The sequence below is a fragment of the Neodiprion lecontei genome, chromosome 1, assembly GCF_021901455.1.
Source record: "Neodiprion lecontei isolate iyNeoLeco1 chromosome 1, iyNeoLeco1.1, whole genome shotgun sequence".
Lineage (NCBI taxonomy): Eukaryota > Metazoa > Arthropoda > Insecta > Hymenoptera > Diprionidae > Neodiprion > Neodiprion lecontei.
In genome coordinates, this window is record NC_060260.1 from 35,804,126 (window position 1) to 35,821,185 (window position 17,060).

Below are 17,060 nucleotides of genomic sequence, written 5' to 3' on the forward strand. Positions count from 1 at the left end.
CGGTGACCAACCTCAGAAATGTCTATACCCCAGCCTTGTCGCAGTCAATTTACTACTAGAAATGATCTTTGTTACTTCGCATAACCTCAAAAATCCCCGAGTAAAAAATTTCAGGGCAAAATATTGAGTTGAAAAATGTGTTACCGAAAGGGTTAAATGATAGCAGAAGTCGATGCGCGCGCATCCGCTCTGCGCATTGTTGCGAGGGCACTCAGGCGACAGCCCCGCGCATGTTCTCATAACGAGAGCCGGCGCTTTTGCTCGATTCTTCGTACCGAACGGTGGTTCGCAGCCTTGGCTGGACTGGCTTCTGTAAGGTCGGAAGGGTGTGAGGCAGGCAAACAGCCAGCCAGGGCAGTGCGTGCCTGTCAATATTCGGTCCCCCCGCAGCCAACTGCGACAACTCGAGGATAAAAGACTGACTGCTTGCCTGCCAGGGCTGAAATACTCACCTTCTTCCCTCTCGTCCGGCCCTTTCCGTCGACTCCATCGAGCAAAACGAGCAATGCCTTTTAGGCTTGCCCCTTCCATCCGAGCAACTATCATATCTCGAGCCTCGAATCAAGTGTGCGTATAACCTATTCCTACTACATACTACTACTACCTTCTGACAACGGGAGGGAGAATAAGGAGAGAAAAAAGGTCTCTGCCGAATGTAGACGACGACCAAATCCTCATAGATTCTGGTATCCTCTTCATCATTTTTCATACAGACGGGATTAAGGGTTGGTATAGAGAGACTCGCGCGGCTGTCGAGATTGTCACAATTTTTACCCCCGTCAAATTTCTTTTTTTTTTGTTCGTTACCGTCTTCTTTTCTTCTTATCCTCGGATTTGATCGGTCCCGATCTGCGAAGACTCTGACAAATTGCTGGTATCTCTATGGTATCTTGAAGTGTCTCTTCTCTATCGAGGAAATTTTTCACTCTATGATATTCGTTTTTTATTAGTATCTTCAGTTTCTAATTTGTCTGTGCTCCAATGCTTCCTTGAAAAACGATCATGCAAGGTTTGCTCTTTGCATTCAAACGAAGTGTTTCACTTCACCGAGCTATATCGATAAGATTGAACGTGCATGTACCAAAAACGCAACTTACAGCTCCTTAATTAGTTTGACCGTTGTGTGCTAATTATATATACGTACTTTATAATCAAAACTTATCCTTAATTAGGCGGTTTCTGATACTAAAACATTTGGTTTTTATCACATAATTTTAGCGATATCAGGAGCAAAAATAACCGCAATGATAATATTAATAATGACGTAGTAACAACGTTGGCGTGACGAGAGATTGAAAAAGAAAAAATCATTCCGTTTCAACTATACAACGACTCTGAATGGGTCAAGACTACACAGAATGTGCGTAACATATATTTTGTTTTATTACGGATCACTAATCAATTATTTCAGACTTAAATCCTAAAATTACGAAATAACGCTTTTCCCTTTTTAGGGCAATTTTTTGCATCGTTACATCAACGCTGTGAACTTTGACTTCGTAACGATTTTGAAAATGCATCAACACCATAATTCAGCGTTTCTTTTTTATACCACGTTGAAAATGTTGGCGCTTGATTTGTTTATCCCAATTAACGATAATTGTTAAAAAAAATTTTAAATCCACAACTCGTCATTGGTATTTTTCACGTGGTTCTAATACTATATAATACGTTATATCCATGTTCAGACTTTGAAAGCCAAGCGAAACTGATTCGAAATACCGATATAAAATTGAAGTTGGGTTGCCAGTGCAAATGAAGCAAAAACGACGAGTCGTGTATTGAGGTGTACAAAATTAGGCAGAGTCAAAGGCGTCGCTTTCGAACCGCTCTCCACGACTCCGTGCATTAGCTAGCTGTATTTATAGTAAAACTAATAGTTTTCCAAGGCGCCTGCGTGCGCTCGAACAATAATACAATAAGGTAAGGACGAGAACGTATCCTGCAGAGACTCACCTGTATCGCACGCACGATAGGCTGGCACAGTCCGGAATTTCGGTTGTTTCGAATCGACACGCGATTTCTGTATTACCTACCTATCATACCGTGAAATCGCTACGCGAAATCGACCTAATAACAGTAATCGGTGTGCAGCTTATGGCTTTGGGTGGGTTAATTATTTTTCTCTGGATATAGACTCGGCGCCGAATTAATTAACTCGCTAATCAATCGAGAGGCTAGACTAGATTTCATAGCGTTTAACTGTGGAATTTCTCAAACTCTGCACCCGCTCTGCTTTATGTATTTACACGGTGTAATTTTTTTTTGATTCGTTTATTTATTTATTTTTTTTTTTTTTGCAGAGAACAGCTGTGTATAAAGACCCTTCGTTTAATTACATTCGTTATGAATTATTTTCAGGCTATTATTTCGCCAAAAGCATGTCATAAAATTTATATCTTCTTTATTTTCTTTTTGCAGATTTCATTCACTACTGCAATACCTTTGTGATTGAGGATGCTGTACCAGTAACGGTGAGTCTCGCAATTTTCATCTTGATTTTCGCTTTGCCTCATTATTGAATTACATCTAACGAACGATGATTGCAATCTCCTTAAAATCCACTCTGTCACTTGATTATTATTAATTTTCACAACGCGTGCAAATTTTTATCCGTAAAAATTTACCAAGGCTGGTCTGGCTCGCTGGACACAGCGACTCGGTTTCCGTTTATCATTCTTGGAACTGCGCCTCGTCCCCTCTACGTGTAATACACATTATCTAAATATATACATGTATACATACATGTATGTATATACATGGCCCGCATGTGTTTCTTACACCGGAAATTGGACGAATCCTGGGGATAGATCGTCCAAGTCCTGCACGAGTTGACATTTAGTCACGTTTATATCGCGAAACGAGGCTAGACTAATCCTAAACAGATACAAAGACCGTGAAACCGGCTCGCGACTCGACTTATAATATAAAATATTAAAAGTAAAATTGAAACGGAATTTCGTGCTTTTTTTTTTTACATTCTACGGAGCGGCTGCAAAGTTGCCGGATTACACGTATATAATGAAACTTTTTCTTTTTCTCCAACTACGTCGAAACAGTTACGATTAATATTATACAGCCCTGCTTGCCAGCTCGCTTCCTTACCGGTAGAACAAACATTTGAAAAGTGTACAAGTCTGAAGCGTAATATCGCCTGCAGGATTTTTCTCCCTCTTGGCTCTAAGGTTACATTATATTGTATATATATAAGTATGTATATAGTACAAGAGAGAAAAGTAACTAATTTCTTCTCCTCCGTATAAGCTCCCTTTTATTTCTACTGCATAGCAATGAAATTACGTAGACTGCAGGTAATTGAAAAAGATGAAAGGTAGAAGACTGCATTCTTGGTTTCATCCCGTCATTGTATGACGTATTCGAAGATACATGACTTGCAAGTAAAGGAAGAAAAAAAAAAAAAATGAAATTTCGGAAACAAAATTGAACTCTTGCCGTATGCGCGTAGTGCGTAGCATTGTTTACGTAAATAAAGGTGTTAATTTATCTCGTATTCCCGTCTCGTCATTCCACCGTGTAGGTGATGTATGATCTCTCTTGTCTAACTTGTTATACATACCGAGCGAGCAGCGTACGTATTCACCATACGTACGTAAACCCGATTATTTATTCTATGGTGGTCCCGTGGCTGCAGACACGCGGAGATTTCGTGCTGCCTTGGCAATTCTTAGTATAGACTGAAAACGTTTCCTTTCCCGTATGTGGATGCGTCACTATCCGCCATATACAATCTGCATTTACAAACACATGCATACACACAACGCGTATACCTTCTTCATATGTAACACGTAGTATGTAAAGAGAGATCTTTGCCGCGGGCCAGTCACGCCATCTTTGTCACTGCGCGAGATCAGATTCGCCCGCTTTGTTTTCTTCTTGTCATTCATATATATATATGTATGTATGTATATACGTAGACATATTACGTATATACGGGGTGTCCAGCTTTGCAGATTATTTCCATTTCAACGATATTTTCATCTCTTCATATCACGCGTCAAGTTGGGTGAGATTTTTTTTTTTTTTTTTTTGTGATGTACACAATTGCACGATTTATAACGTTATATTCCGCGATTTTTCGTACACTTGACCTCTCCCCTCTACGACTTTTGGTTTTAATTTGTAAAATGAAAAAAATGTTTTTTTTTTTTTACCTCTTTCCTGCTGCATTAGTTACAGAAGCAAAAACCTCCCTAAGTAAGCATAATATATTCGTACGAAGCGGGCGTACAAATATAGTCAGAATTTTCAGCATTATACCTTCAGTTACAACGGGATTAAGCCATATTGGCTCGCTGCCCGCGAGTATAAAGCTGTAGTTTAATTGCATATATATATATATATATATATATATATATATATATATATATATATTGTGTGACAAAAGTGGAAATTACGTGAATTTTTCTTGCAGCATTAGTGTAGTATATTATATAACGATAATGGCGGTGTAATTTATTTCCTCAAAAGTGTCTGCAAAGCACGTTTTTCTCTCCTCTTCTCTGCAATTGCCTGTTTCGCTTTCCCTTAACGTTCAAACGTCATTTGTCGATATTAAACTTATGCAAGGGGCATATATCGAGGTAGCTATTTGTTACCTTCCCGCCTGCTTTAAGGGAAACGCCCTCCCTTGCACACCGAAAAGCTAATCCTCGATATATAACGACCTGACGAAAGTGTTCTATTCGAGTCTTCGGCGCGTTGGTATGCACGTACATGTAGAAGGTGATCAATAAGTTACGTGGGAAGGAAATAATGCCTATACGAAGGAAAAATAAACAATCCTTTCGGTAGTCGCTCAGTCGATAAGTGAGTAAGTCAGTCAGTCAGACAGTCGATCTATCCCCGATGCGTGGGACGAGAATTAGAAGTGAACAACCGTGGGAGTGTAAGAATTTTTCTGTGTGTATATATCCAATATCCTTTTTCAAAGCCCCGTTGTATTATCGTGGGTTACTGAGGTACTGACGAAACTTTAACGATGTCCTTGTAAAGGATTTCGAGTTTGTTTCACGTCTGCGGTACCCTTCTCCGATGCATCAAGACGACGTCCAAAACTCGCTAGGGTAAAAAAGATAACCCTGCAATGCATGTTTGTATATATATATTCATCGTATATGGTGTGTATATATATATATATATATATATTGGGGGAACTATCGTGTTCTAGCCAACTGAGAAGAAGGCCTCTTTTAAATATTGGATAAAGGGACTCGGTGGAGTGAAGAAAGAATATTTAGTCTTATTTATTTCACCGCCTTTCAATTCAGTTTCAGACTATTGACTGTCGCATTTCGTATTCGAAAGTATTGAACCTCGCTGTATTACCCGAAAGGAAAATAATATAATTTCTCGGTGTCGATTCTATAGTTAAAATTCACCGATGAATTTACGATACTATCCCAGGTATAACATATAATGATATGATTATTTTCTATGTAACATTTTTTACGCACTGCCTAAAGACGTGAGTTAATTGCGGTTTTATTAACATTTTATATCACGCGCATCGACGCTGTATCGTTTTACTCTACGTGCATCGAATATAGTTGGATGAGCGCAGGGACAATAGAAATTGACAAACCTTGAACGAGGTACATAAATTTAATTATTATGTCACTAGACACGATCGGACAGTGAACTGATTTATATTCCGATAGGTAACAATCGGCACTATGTCATAGCGGATAATCCTGACGACGCTTTACGAGCGATATACAAACGGAATAAGAATTAGAATTCCGAACGAACGAATTTGACGTTCGTTTTTACCGGCGTCGTAACGAGCTGGCGCCGAATTTAAACGAGTCTAATACCGGATAGAAAATATTAATTCTAACAATTTTCCTTCTTTTATACTCTGAAATATCATTTCGCCGATATTGTTTCGGGTGGTAAGAAAACTCGAAAAAAAAAAAAAAAAACTTCACATACATATATATATACATATATATATATTTACGGATAAGAAAGTTCATTTTTCATTTTGGCTTACGGACAAAGCAGGTTCTGTTTCGACATTTTATTTTTCTGGTTTGAAGAACCGTAAAGTTGGTCAAAAATTAACATTGCGCCTAAATGAAATTCAAATATTTCCATACTCCAACTTTTGACTGATGTTGGAAAAAAAAACAATGCTTTCTAAAGTATTCCAACACGATATCAAAGTTACACCTACACACACACATATATGTATATGTATCGATCCCTCGGCTGAACCATTTACGAATTTTTTATTTTTGTACCTGAATCGAGCGCTAAGAAACTCTACGTCGATGAGACGTTTTTATTCTGAAATCGTAGAGCGTGGGAGCGAGATGAACGTCTTTTTCCTAACCCGTAAAACGTACCCCGTAATTCTCGGTATGGAGATTCGTGTTCACAAACGTGTTACGTGTATGGCTCGAGTCAAACTGACCGCCTAGATTTACGAGCATCCTTTTCAATTCGCTGCTAATTTATGGCACGAAATTACATAAATTCTATTTCAACTCTCTCGTATAATACACACGTACGTCATACGCATATACATGCAACAATTCATTTATAAACTTGTGTGCGTCACCTTAGTGCCTGAATATCCACCTACTTAAGTTTACAGAAACTCTGGACGAACGCGCATTCTACCCGTAGTAAAATTTATGATTGTTATATACGTATATAGGTTTGCCAAGTATAATTTACGATCATTGAGCGGATTGAAACTTTAATGAGGAAAAATGAAGTTTTATTCACTCCGATTTTTCCGATCGTTTGTAATTTTTCCTTCAATTTTTTCTCTCTCTCTCTCTCCCTCTCTCTTATTGTTATCTCACATTTGAATCGAGATGATCAGATTTTTTCTCTTTAGAATATCTGTACCTAATACACAGATATCGCCCGGATCAGATCTGGCTTTTAAATCCAATCCAATCGACTATCGTGCGTCAGAGATGAACCGACGGTGAGATCTAACACGATCTGCCATTCGGACTAAATTATCGAGCTACATTGACGCAATGCGTCTTGAAATCGATCTTATCCTAATCGACACGTCGTGATATGACATAAGCGCAGGTGTCAGTGCGATGTAAAAACGAAAAAAAAAAAATGGCGAGTGATGTAGAATCGATCGAGTTGAACTTGAGTAGAGTTAGTGCATAGAAGTAATGAAAAATGTGCAAATTTTTCAACTACAAGCAAATCCCGTGTGATCGCTAAATTTTGCGACAAATTTATACAGAGAAATTGACTTTATAATACGTCACGCGGAATTAAAATATATATTAAAATCTAGATAAAATATGGATTACATTCGGTAAAGTAATCGTAAGAGAGACTAGAATTGTGCGATAAAATCAGCAATCATCGCGTCAGCGAAATCTGTATGTATCGTATATAGGTATCTATGTTGGAACGAGATGATAACGACACGTATGCTAAAAGATAACTAAATATAACTGTGTGTGCGTGCGCGTGGAAATGATACTATGAAACGACTCAGTGCAGGGGATTAAAATAAATTTCTCTCTCTTTCTCTCTCCATTTATATTTCTACCACTTCTCTCTTCCGTTTTCTCCCACTCTCTCAATCTCGCTCAATATAATGAATGAAGCTTTGTTCCGGGTCAGACCGAACTGCTTGCAGCTCTTCTACTTGCAGTCCGGGAAAAATAAATGACACAGTTTTACGTGACGACGAGCCACGTGCAGCAAAGAGCAAAGCGGCGCGAAGCTTCACCGCCGTTCGTAACTTATGAACTTTTACATACTCATGATCCGTCCGAGTTTCACGATCAGAATTTCAACACCGAGCTCTTGTGATCGGGTTTTTTGGTGTCTGCGTGGGGTTTTTTTTTTTTTTTTGTTTCTTCTTGTCGCAGGCTTCTGATCTTGGCTTCGAGCACCGACTCGACGATTAATTGTAACGAGAGTTACTCTCAGTCACCATTCAAAGGCGTGACAGTGTCTCAATCTCGGCGGCTGATCCTCGTTACGATCGTTCGGAATGCGTTTAATCGCAAACTGACGCAATGAAAAGCTACGCTTTTATAATGATGATTCCGATGATTAATTCGGTATTTCGATTATTAATTCAATCCGACGTCGATTACCGCCATCACGCGGGATTTACTTTATAGATAAACACTTTTTTGCTGCATGTACGATTTGCCGGTTTCAATTTAATTTACACTTGAAGCGTAAATATAATTGATAAGAATTTAATTTTTAGACGAAATCGTTAACTTATTACAACTTTAACGAGAATTATTTATCAATCAAACGCAACGTGTGAAGATGCGTTCTTTTTTTTTTTCTTTTTGTTTTTTCTCATAGATCTCTTGTCTATCTTCGAAATCTTTTTTCACGTTCATTAAACTGATAGTCGGAAAGACTGGCACATGCCAAGTCACTGTTTAAAGTATATCACGGTCATCCTTTCATCAGACCGTCATATTCATTCATGTGATTTTATTAAATCCACACACCGATGTTTCGTTATTTCAAAGAGTATATCAATCACTTTTTCATTCAAACATCTGAGTTTGGATTTTTTGACAGCAGCCTGCAGCCCTGCGGCATGAATTATAACCGTATGTCAAATTTTAGATAAGTCGATTGACTCTCTGTAATCAAACCCTGGAACCGGCGTATACAGATAATTAATGTTACGATATGGGAAAAAAAGAACACGATGTCGATTACACGCAGGATAGCCGCAACGAATAACCTTGGCTGATTAGAATTAAGAGCATGTAGCTGTTGTACCTTTACCGACCGAGCAAACTGAGTTTCACCCTTTTTCTTCCTATATTAAATATAATTATAAATATAATATAAATATAAATAATTCTTAAGTCGCGTCCAGCGACCTCAATATTGCATGAAAGCAGTCTCACGATGGCTCATTTTAATCCTCATTGTTTCCGGAATACCAAAATGTATCTCAGCTATGCACTTTTTGGTCCCTGAAATGCGGTAAATGTGGAAATAGTAAAACGTGTCAAAGAACCACACATTTTTTTGGACGGTTTTACAGATGCAAGTAACTTTCCTTAATTCCGCTACAATGGAGCGATGCACCGTCGAAATTTGAACCTTTTCCCTTTTTTTGTTTATTTAATACAGGAAGAAAGATGAGGATTTGCTCGGTCGGTAAAGGTAGGACTGCTAGATTTTCTTAAGTTTTTGGGTCGCGTATCAAAGATTTGAAAACCGGAATAAAATCAAAATTCAAAGTTTTAACCGGAACGTCGAAGCGTCCGGCAGAGACTTATTTTACTAGCAAAAAGTGATAATTTGGTACAAGATTAAAAAGTGGACTTCACACATGTAGCACAAGTCGTGTAATGTGCTTAAACACGGCGTAATTTTTTAAAGTGCAAGAAGAGAAGGAACAAAAAAATGGAGGGCAAAAATTGATTGAAAAAACAATGTTTGTTCAGTGCCCGCGGTCTTTGAGACACGGCGATGATGTGCTGCAATAGCGTTTTTAGACACGTCTTTCCCTACTTCATGGCAGGGCTCTCAACGCAAGCCGCTGACGCGATTTAACGGCGGATATTTAAGCCGTATATCTCTGCCATTCGTGGCCTCGAAAGTAATTAACCACCCACATTTTACACTAACGAAATCGTCGATCGCGTTAATTCTTTATACGCTGTTTTGCATGCGATTACATTTATAACTTACAAGGAGAGTGTCACAGATTCTGCCGATGCTTGTAGGAATGTTTCTTTGGCCTTTCTTCTTTCGACTTTACACTTGAATCTATGCGGTGACCTGTGATCAAAACTTTGAGATGAAATAATGAAAGTTAATATCTCAGGCAATAATATAAAAGAGGTTCCGTTTGACAAGGCATTTCACCCGTTAAAATGCTAATTTAATCTATTATAACCTGGGCGAAGCAGAGCCTAATGGATTAAACTACACGTCGGAAGCTCAATATTTCAGGACAAAGGAACACCCCTCTAAAAGTTTCAGCAGGATCCGGGGGTCTGATAATCCTTGTTAGTACAGCAGAGGTCTTCTTACTCGATGGATCAAACCTCGAATAACAAATTGAGAAACTTTATGAGAGAATATATGCTTACGTTATAAAAAAAAGGGGGAAAAAAATTAAAATTGAACTGGTTATAAGTGGTTGATTAATATTTATCGAAGCGATGGATCTAGGTTATACATATATAAACTTTTTGCTTCTTATGTATTATAAATATGCCTGATAGATACGCTTATAGTATAACATCATCATTTTGGTAAACGAAAAAATGACTAGGCACATACTTGTGTCTAAAATTTTACGAGTGCTACGTGACAAGTGGTGGCCAATACAGATGATTTACGATGTTGAAAGTATGTTACATCGTGCTAGTGTGTTAAAATATTTCGCAGCGTTGTAATAATAAGCAAAGTTTCATGATGCTTGTTTTAGACTTCTTTATATCCTGAATGTTTATAAACTGAAGAGATATTTGCGATTTGGCAAAATGTCTACAGTTTCCATTGTTAGCTTGTATTACCATTAACGAAGAGCGCAAATTGTCAAGGATGCTTGAAATGTAGGTGAGAAGCAATCAACGCGTGACCTAAAATTCTCACGTAGGTACATGTAACGTGCAGTGCGATGATAGAAATCTCGAATCTAAAAGTTGACTGACCGCTTTACACTTGTAGGTATACATATAGATAGGTATGTACGTACCTACGTCTAGTCAGTTGGTTTCAATTCATTCATTGGCACACGCTACTAGAATTCCCTCTCCGAACGACTGCGTACACGCTTATCTAATCCAACTATAGACATATTATACCGTACTGATTCGCAACGCGGAAATAAATACGTAATCGCACACATGCGAATAACGTAACTCGTTCCACTGATTGCTGCGACTCGCTCGCGTGTTGCTATTTCCGTAATTACCGAAACTCCGGACTTTCTTATCGTTTATTTATTTCTTTCTCTTTGTTCTTGTTGATAATTTTTTGCCGTAGAAAATTTTATGTCGGCAAAAACTAACGCTCGTACCGTCTGTCGGGAGAGAGAAAAAGAAAAAGACACACACTGGGAAAAATTTTATTCGTTACAGCAACTATAAAAATTCAGTAAAACAGGTATCGTTAAAAAAATTGTTTGAATATTGTTGGAATTACGAAAAACGAGGTACGCCTAACAATTTTGCGCTATCGTCGATCCTTTTTTGGTAAATGCAACGCAAAGTCAGTTTGTTCGGATTACTCAAGTTTTTTTAGTCAAACAAGGCTTTAACGTCAATTTATCGTTGCACGAGCATTAAATTTTTGCAACAGTTGCCAGAAAATACAGCAACAGCGATCGTAATGAGAAAGAATAGTAACGGATACCAGACTTTCCGGTAACAGCTAGGAAAATAAATTTCATTTTCTACCTAGAACTATATTTTTCGATTGCGGTAAAAAATGAATATAGTTGAGGACTGAGCGGTAACCGGAATTAAAAATTTCTCTCAGTGCGCCTAACCAGACCCAAGAAACAGAGCCGTTTATTAGGCTACTTTACTGTCTGTATAAAGTTGAGGCGAATCGAGAAGAGTGATGAACTCGGTTGGGAGGGGCTCGTCGACGTCGACGTCGACGTCGCGACGTGACGGAGTGCGTTGCACGCAAACCCGAGTTTATTGGCGTCAATAGGGGTTATAAGAACATCCATCGGCGAGCAAGTCGCGCAGCTGCAATGCCCCTTTACTTGTGCCTGGGTATTTCTGTTCCATCGCTACAACCTCTGCCTCTCTGCCTCGAGTATGATTGCGTTATGGCGTACGTAGATATTTCCACTCCTGCGTGCACACTTCTGGTGACTCGGAGACTCCGGCTTTAATGTAAGACTTGACACCGCACGCGTCTGTCCGGTTATTAAAATTGCACGGAATATCTTGCGGAAGGCGACTTTGCACCTTGACTCGTAAATATAACCAACGGCAAACCCGATTGTTGCCGAGGTATTTTCAAGTATTTTCAACGAAACCGCACACGTCGCGACGCGTCGTCACGCGGAGTTAATTACACCGCGTACGTCGAATTGTGTTTTTACGGGCTTTCCAGAAAATAACTCGACGGAATTTTCTTGCATGAGCTTGAACTCTGTTTCTTGCTCGTGAAAGCCTCGATTTCGTAAATTCGTAACTTCGCGTCTCGTACCCGAAATGACACTTGTTTTACAAATAACAATCGTCGATGTGGAAATATTTATACGTGAAATTATGCATAATTTAAATTTAATCTTTACGTTATTGTACAGGAGTTTGAAAATTTGACACGAGGTGATCGTCCCAGTTACTTTCACTATATTTCGTCCAATGAGAGTGAAATATAAACCTGCGTTCTCGCAACGTTTGTAGGAAAGTTTATTTTTCTTCCTGACGTACAAATCGATCGATTCGCACCGTTGCACAGAGAGCTTGTTACCTCGAGTAGGCATGTATAAAATGTATTATAACCGACGTACTCTGATCACCCCATCGTCCCTCCAGTCGGCGTTTTGTTACGCGAGTGTTAAAGTAGTACCTGTTACGCTGTTGGACAATAGTGATCGAGGCGATACGCCTCGCACATACATACGTACAATAATACTTATATACCGCGTTTGTTTCTTATAATTCGTTTTGCATTCCGCCGCCCCGCCGCTAAGTCTGAAACATTAGCTGTAAAGTCCCTTTGCGCCTAGCGAAGAAAATTCTCCACGCTTGCTATATGCAATGAATAATGCATGCATCTCGAACGCGCCCACAATCTTCCGCCGGTACTTTACTCCCAAGGGATATAGGTATACATATTATCTTTTACCTGCGGTCTGAAAGCCGTACCGCGTACGTTTGTACGTGTGTTCATTGTCCACTGAAAACGTCTTTGACTTAAGCCTTGTCCCCGGGACATTCCGATCCGTCCTTTAAGTTAAAAACAAAAAAAAAATAAGAATAAAATAAGATTTTAAAAAAATTCAGAGAAACCAAACCCATCCAAGTTATTTCTCATGGCACAAATATTTTATGTTGGAGATTTTATTTGTTATTAATTTATTTATTTATTTATTTATTTTTTTAAAATTTTTTTCAACACTTTATTTTGAACACTGTTAACAAAAGCAATAGTAATTTTTTCATACCGATTATCTGTGAATAATTGAATTGCGAATTCCGGTAAGAGAAAATTACGATAAAAAACGGGAGTTCATTGATCTGTAATTAGCTATCTCGTTTTGGAGCGTGCATTCAGCACGATCGAGTTCTCTGAAATGGCGAACCAAGTGTTTCTTTCCACAGTTTCCTTAAACAGACCTCACCGACTAACCGGGAAAACTGCGAGATCTTCTTCCGTTCCACGATCTTCGTTTTGCAAATGGTTAATTTGGCTAAAAGCCTCGGTTTCGCCTGACTCGCTGTTACATCTACATTATACCTACCGAGTATGAGCTTCTTCGTTGAAGCATGATGAGCTTGCAGGCGCAAAGCCTGCACAATTTTTCGAATAAACCCGTCTCCATTCATCCGCGCGTATCCGTCGAATACAAACGATCGGTCTTTTTTCTCTTTCAGTCTTACCTGATTACGTATGCCTACGTATGTGTAAACGTAATTTTGAAGGATTCTTCGATTCTCGTTACAGATCCTTGGCTGCAGCATGATATGATAAGGACTTGATCTCAAGAACCCCCAAAATGAAACCTCTGCTCCTCGCTTTCTCCCCCCTCCTCCTGATCCTCCTCCTCGTCTTCCCGTTGTCCCTTACCCTGACCCTGCAAGAGGACGATCTCGTCTTCGACGACGTCGGCGAGCCCTCCGCCTCAGCCTCGGGTCCCTCGATATTCAGCAACGAGGAACACCAGGAGTATAACGAAAGGAAACGCGACAGATCGAGGGATGGCAAGAAACACAACGTCGAACGGTTATGGGGGATTCCTAACACGTTCGTCGTCGTGGGTCACGTATTTAAGATGAGAATTCTCAAGCAAGCCTTCAGCGGCAGCGTCGATCACTTCGAGGTATACAGGATTTGATACCTCTGCCCCATTCACCAGAGCTACTGTCTCTTTATCGGTGGATTTCGATACTCCTTGAATTTAAATTTCTCTTTGAAACTAATTTCGGTATTATGTTGTTTTGTTTATTTTTTATTTTTTTTTTTTGTTCTCTCTTTGGCTACACCTGCAGCTATCACAATTTTCATTATTTTTCACCAGGCTCGGGGTATAAACGGGCATCCTTTACCGCGTTGGCTCGATTGGGACGAACCTGCTTCCACGCTCGTCGGCATCCCTTCGAGGAAGGACCTGGGACTCCACAACGTGATGATCAAGGCCGTCGGAAGGCACGGCGACTTCGCGAAAGACGTATTTTCCATAAACGTCGTGCCCGAGAAGAAACACGAAATAACGCACAAAGATGGAAAGGTAAGACGAGTTTGACGACCTCCCCCGGCACTTATATACCTTTCTTGACTTTATTCTGCCTGAGGAAGAAGAAAACGAAAAAGAAGAGTGTGTCTGTATGTGTGCGTGCTTTTTCAAACGTGCAAAATGTTTTTCATTTTGCTTGTTTTCTAAACATAATAGAAATATGTACGATTCTGCGTAAAGAAATTAATTTAAATCATTCGTATATATATATAGAAAGCTGTTTGACATTCTTTACAACAAAGTTACAACAAAGCATAAAAAATATATATATATATATATATATACCTTTGCGGTCAGAATCTCAAAGTTATAATATAATCTTCGCTTGAAGTTGAAAACTTTCATTTGGTTTTTTCACCGTTTCTGAAATTGATATAACTCAGTCTTGATCTTTGAAATATCTTTTTAATTAAAGCATATTTTCTTTTGTGCTATCAAGATGGACTTGGAGTCTGAAGAATGCGTTGTAAGTTGAAACTAAAAAGGAATACAAGAAAAATCTCGCTGTAGCTTGGCTCATTTGTAGTCGGAGACGAATTTATGTATCCAGTCACATTGCGATCTCGTAAATAAATTAGATCTTTGACTTTTGCTTATTGATATCAATTGGTATCACACACACTGTTAATCTGTCCCATCAAGTATATAAATTTCTAACAGTAAACGTGACTGTCATTGCCCTTCTGAAAGTCTCTCACACACAATGCGTTGCCAGAGTAATTGCAAGAGTAGCCTTTTAGATATTCTGATTACTAATAACAAACCAGAGTGCGAAGTTGGGATGAAAAATCTCGCTGTCGTCACATTGTTCATTGTTTGCGTGAATATACTTTCCAAAAATCAATGATTCGATTCATTTTCAGACGCACTGCGACGAATCTGAGGACCAGACTCTTCTGACAATCGTTTTAGACACCAGGTTCGAGAACTTGAAGCCGGCGTCAAGAGTAAATGCAATCGAAAATCTGGCTGGATTCTTGGGTTTACACACGGTAATTTATGTTACTGGATAAATATATTGATTCTCAAGAGTCTTATAGGTTGATAAAACTTACTAGTTTCCACCATTAATTATTATTCTAGAGTGCCTTTTCGATGCACCCTCATGTGAGCAAGGAAACTTCAGCTCCAGACGCGTCAGTGATTTTATCGGGACCTGGCAATGTCAAACGGCGTCGAGAAAAACACCCCACGGCTATCCAATGGCAGGTATGTGAAAACGCATTTCTTATTTTCTAGATCGGTAGACGTTTTCATTAAACGTGGTTATTGTTTTAATTAACTTTTATTAATTAGCGGTCGTATAAAACCGTGGAAACTCACTGACTTAGAGAAGCAGCATGTATATAGTCGAGTGCCTCTCAAAGCATCGCAAAAAACTCTACACATAAATCCTATTAAGATGTGAAAGCGGTGTCATTAAGTTCGACTAGATTCTCAATAACAAGGCTCGATCCAAGAGGCTCACGCAAAGCTAATGGAAGCTCATTAATCTTGTTCCTACGTTATAGTTTAACTAGTCCAAGGAATAAATAGAAATAAATGAGAAATACGCACAGGATTACAGATTTACAGTGTGTATGTAAGTAGAGTTTGATCATGATTGTTTGCAACATCTGAACAGGTGGGCTGCGATGGTCGTCTTTGGCATCACCAAACTGATTTGGTAAATCAGCTGCGAGATCAGGCTAGAGATGGTACTTTAGCCGAAGTTTTAGAACAACCAGTTTTACTTTGGCGGGTGAAAACAGATTCCAGTTCTTTGCTGAGAAATCGTAGGGATACAGGGTCCGGGGATTACAATACTGATCCCGATTATTATGAGCAATATGACGATTACGAAGATGAAGAGGATATTGTAGATGAGAACAATCCCATAAACGGTGGTGATGTCGAAGGTGACGACGAAGATGGTGACGACAACGAACCGATTACGGAACAGCCAAATATCGCAGTATCCAAAATGCTTGTCGACGAATTTGGTCGGCCACACAGACATCATCATGGAGAAAAATCCAACGAGCCAAAAGTAAGTGGATTTTTGTTGTTTCTCCAGTTGATAAACGGAACATTATTTTGGGTCAGAACTTCGCTGAATATTTCCTCGTAAGCTACACAATTTAATAGTTTATTCACAAAATACTTTCTGCATACAGCCAAATAGTATCCGATTAAGCGATAGTTATTAAATATTTTATAACTCATCAAGTGGGGATGAGATATTGTTTCCATGTTAGCAAATTTATTTTTGAATCATAGCTAGAAGAAGAAATCGATGCCGAAGACCTTTACCCAGGCATCTTGAGCAAAATTGGGATTACAGCCGAAAATGCTGGCGAAACTCCTCAGCAAGTACCTGTACTAGGCATGTTGCCAATATCAATTCCAACAAATACCACAACATCAGTGCCGACACTTGCGCCGGTAAGTTTTCCTACTCGCAAAAAAATTCACCTGATTAATCTAATTGAATTCAAAATCTTTTGTACAGTAAATTCTATAAATTGGCATAAACATATATCACATATTTCATTACTTCTCCCTATTCTCACCCAACAATCTAAAATGATTTTCTCTCACACTGTTTGATCATTCACATTTAATATCTTTGATATCTTTTATGGACAGC

At 38.9% G+C, this 17,060-nt stretch overlaps 1 protein-coding gene across 4 annotated transcripts in view; it reads left to right on the plus strand.

Annotated features, from left to right (window-relative positions):
- Window positions 1-17,060, plus strand: part of LOC107220800 — an 85,330-nt gene that overhangs the window by 62,325 nt on the left and 5,945 nt on the right. For 3 of the 4 annotated variants that reach the window (XM_015659538.2, XM_046745822.1, XM_046745844.1), the window contains 8 exons: window positions 2,422-2,474; window positions 13,642-14,017; window positions 14,216-14,425; window positions 14,871-14,897; window positions 15,295-15,423; window positions 15,515-15,640; window positions 16,056-16,460; window positions 16,691-16,855. In XM_015659538.2, coding sequence (XP_015515024.2) covers window positions 13,694-14,017; window positions 14,216-14,425; window positions 14,871-14,897; window positions 15,295-15,423; window positions 15,515-15,640; window positions 16,056-16,460; window positions 16,691-16,855 — 1,386 coding nt within the window. In that variant the 5' untranslated portion in view covers window positions 2,422-2,474; window positions 13,642-13,693. The remainder of the gene's footprint in view (window positions 1-2,421; window positions 2,475-13,641; window positions 14,018-14,215; window positions 14,426-14,870; window positions 14,898-15,294; window positions 15,424-15,514; window positions 15,641-16,055; window positions 16,461-16,690; window positions 16,856-17,060) is intronic. The other variant, XM_046745837.1, reaches the window with a different exon arrangement.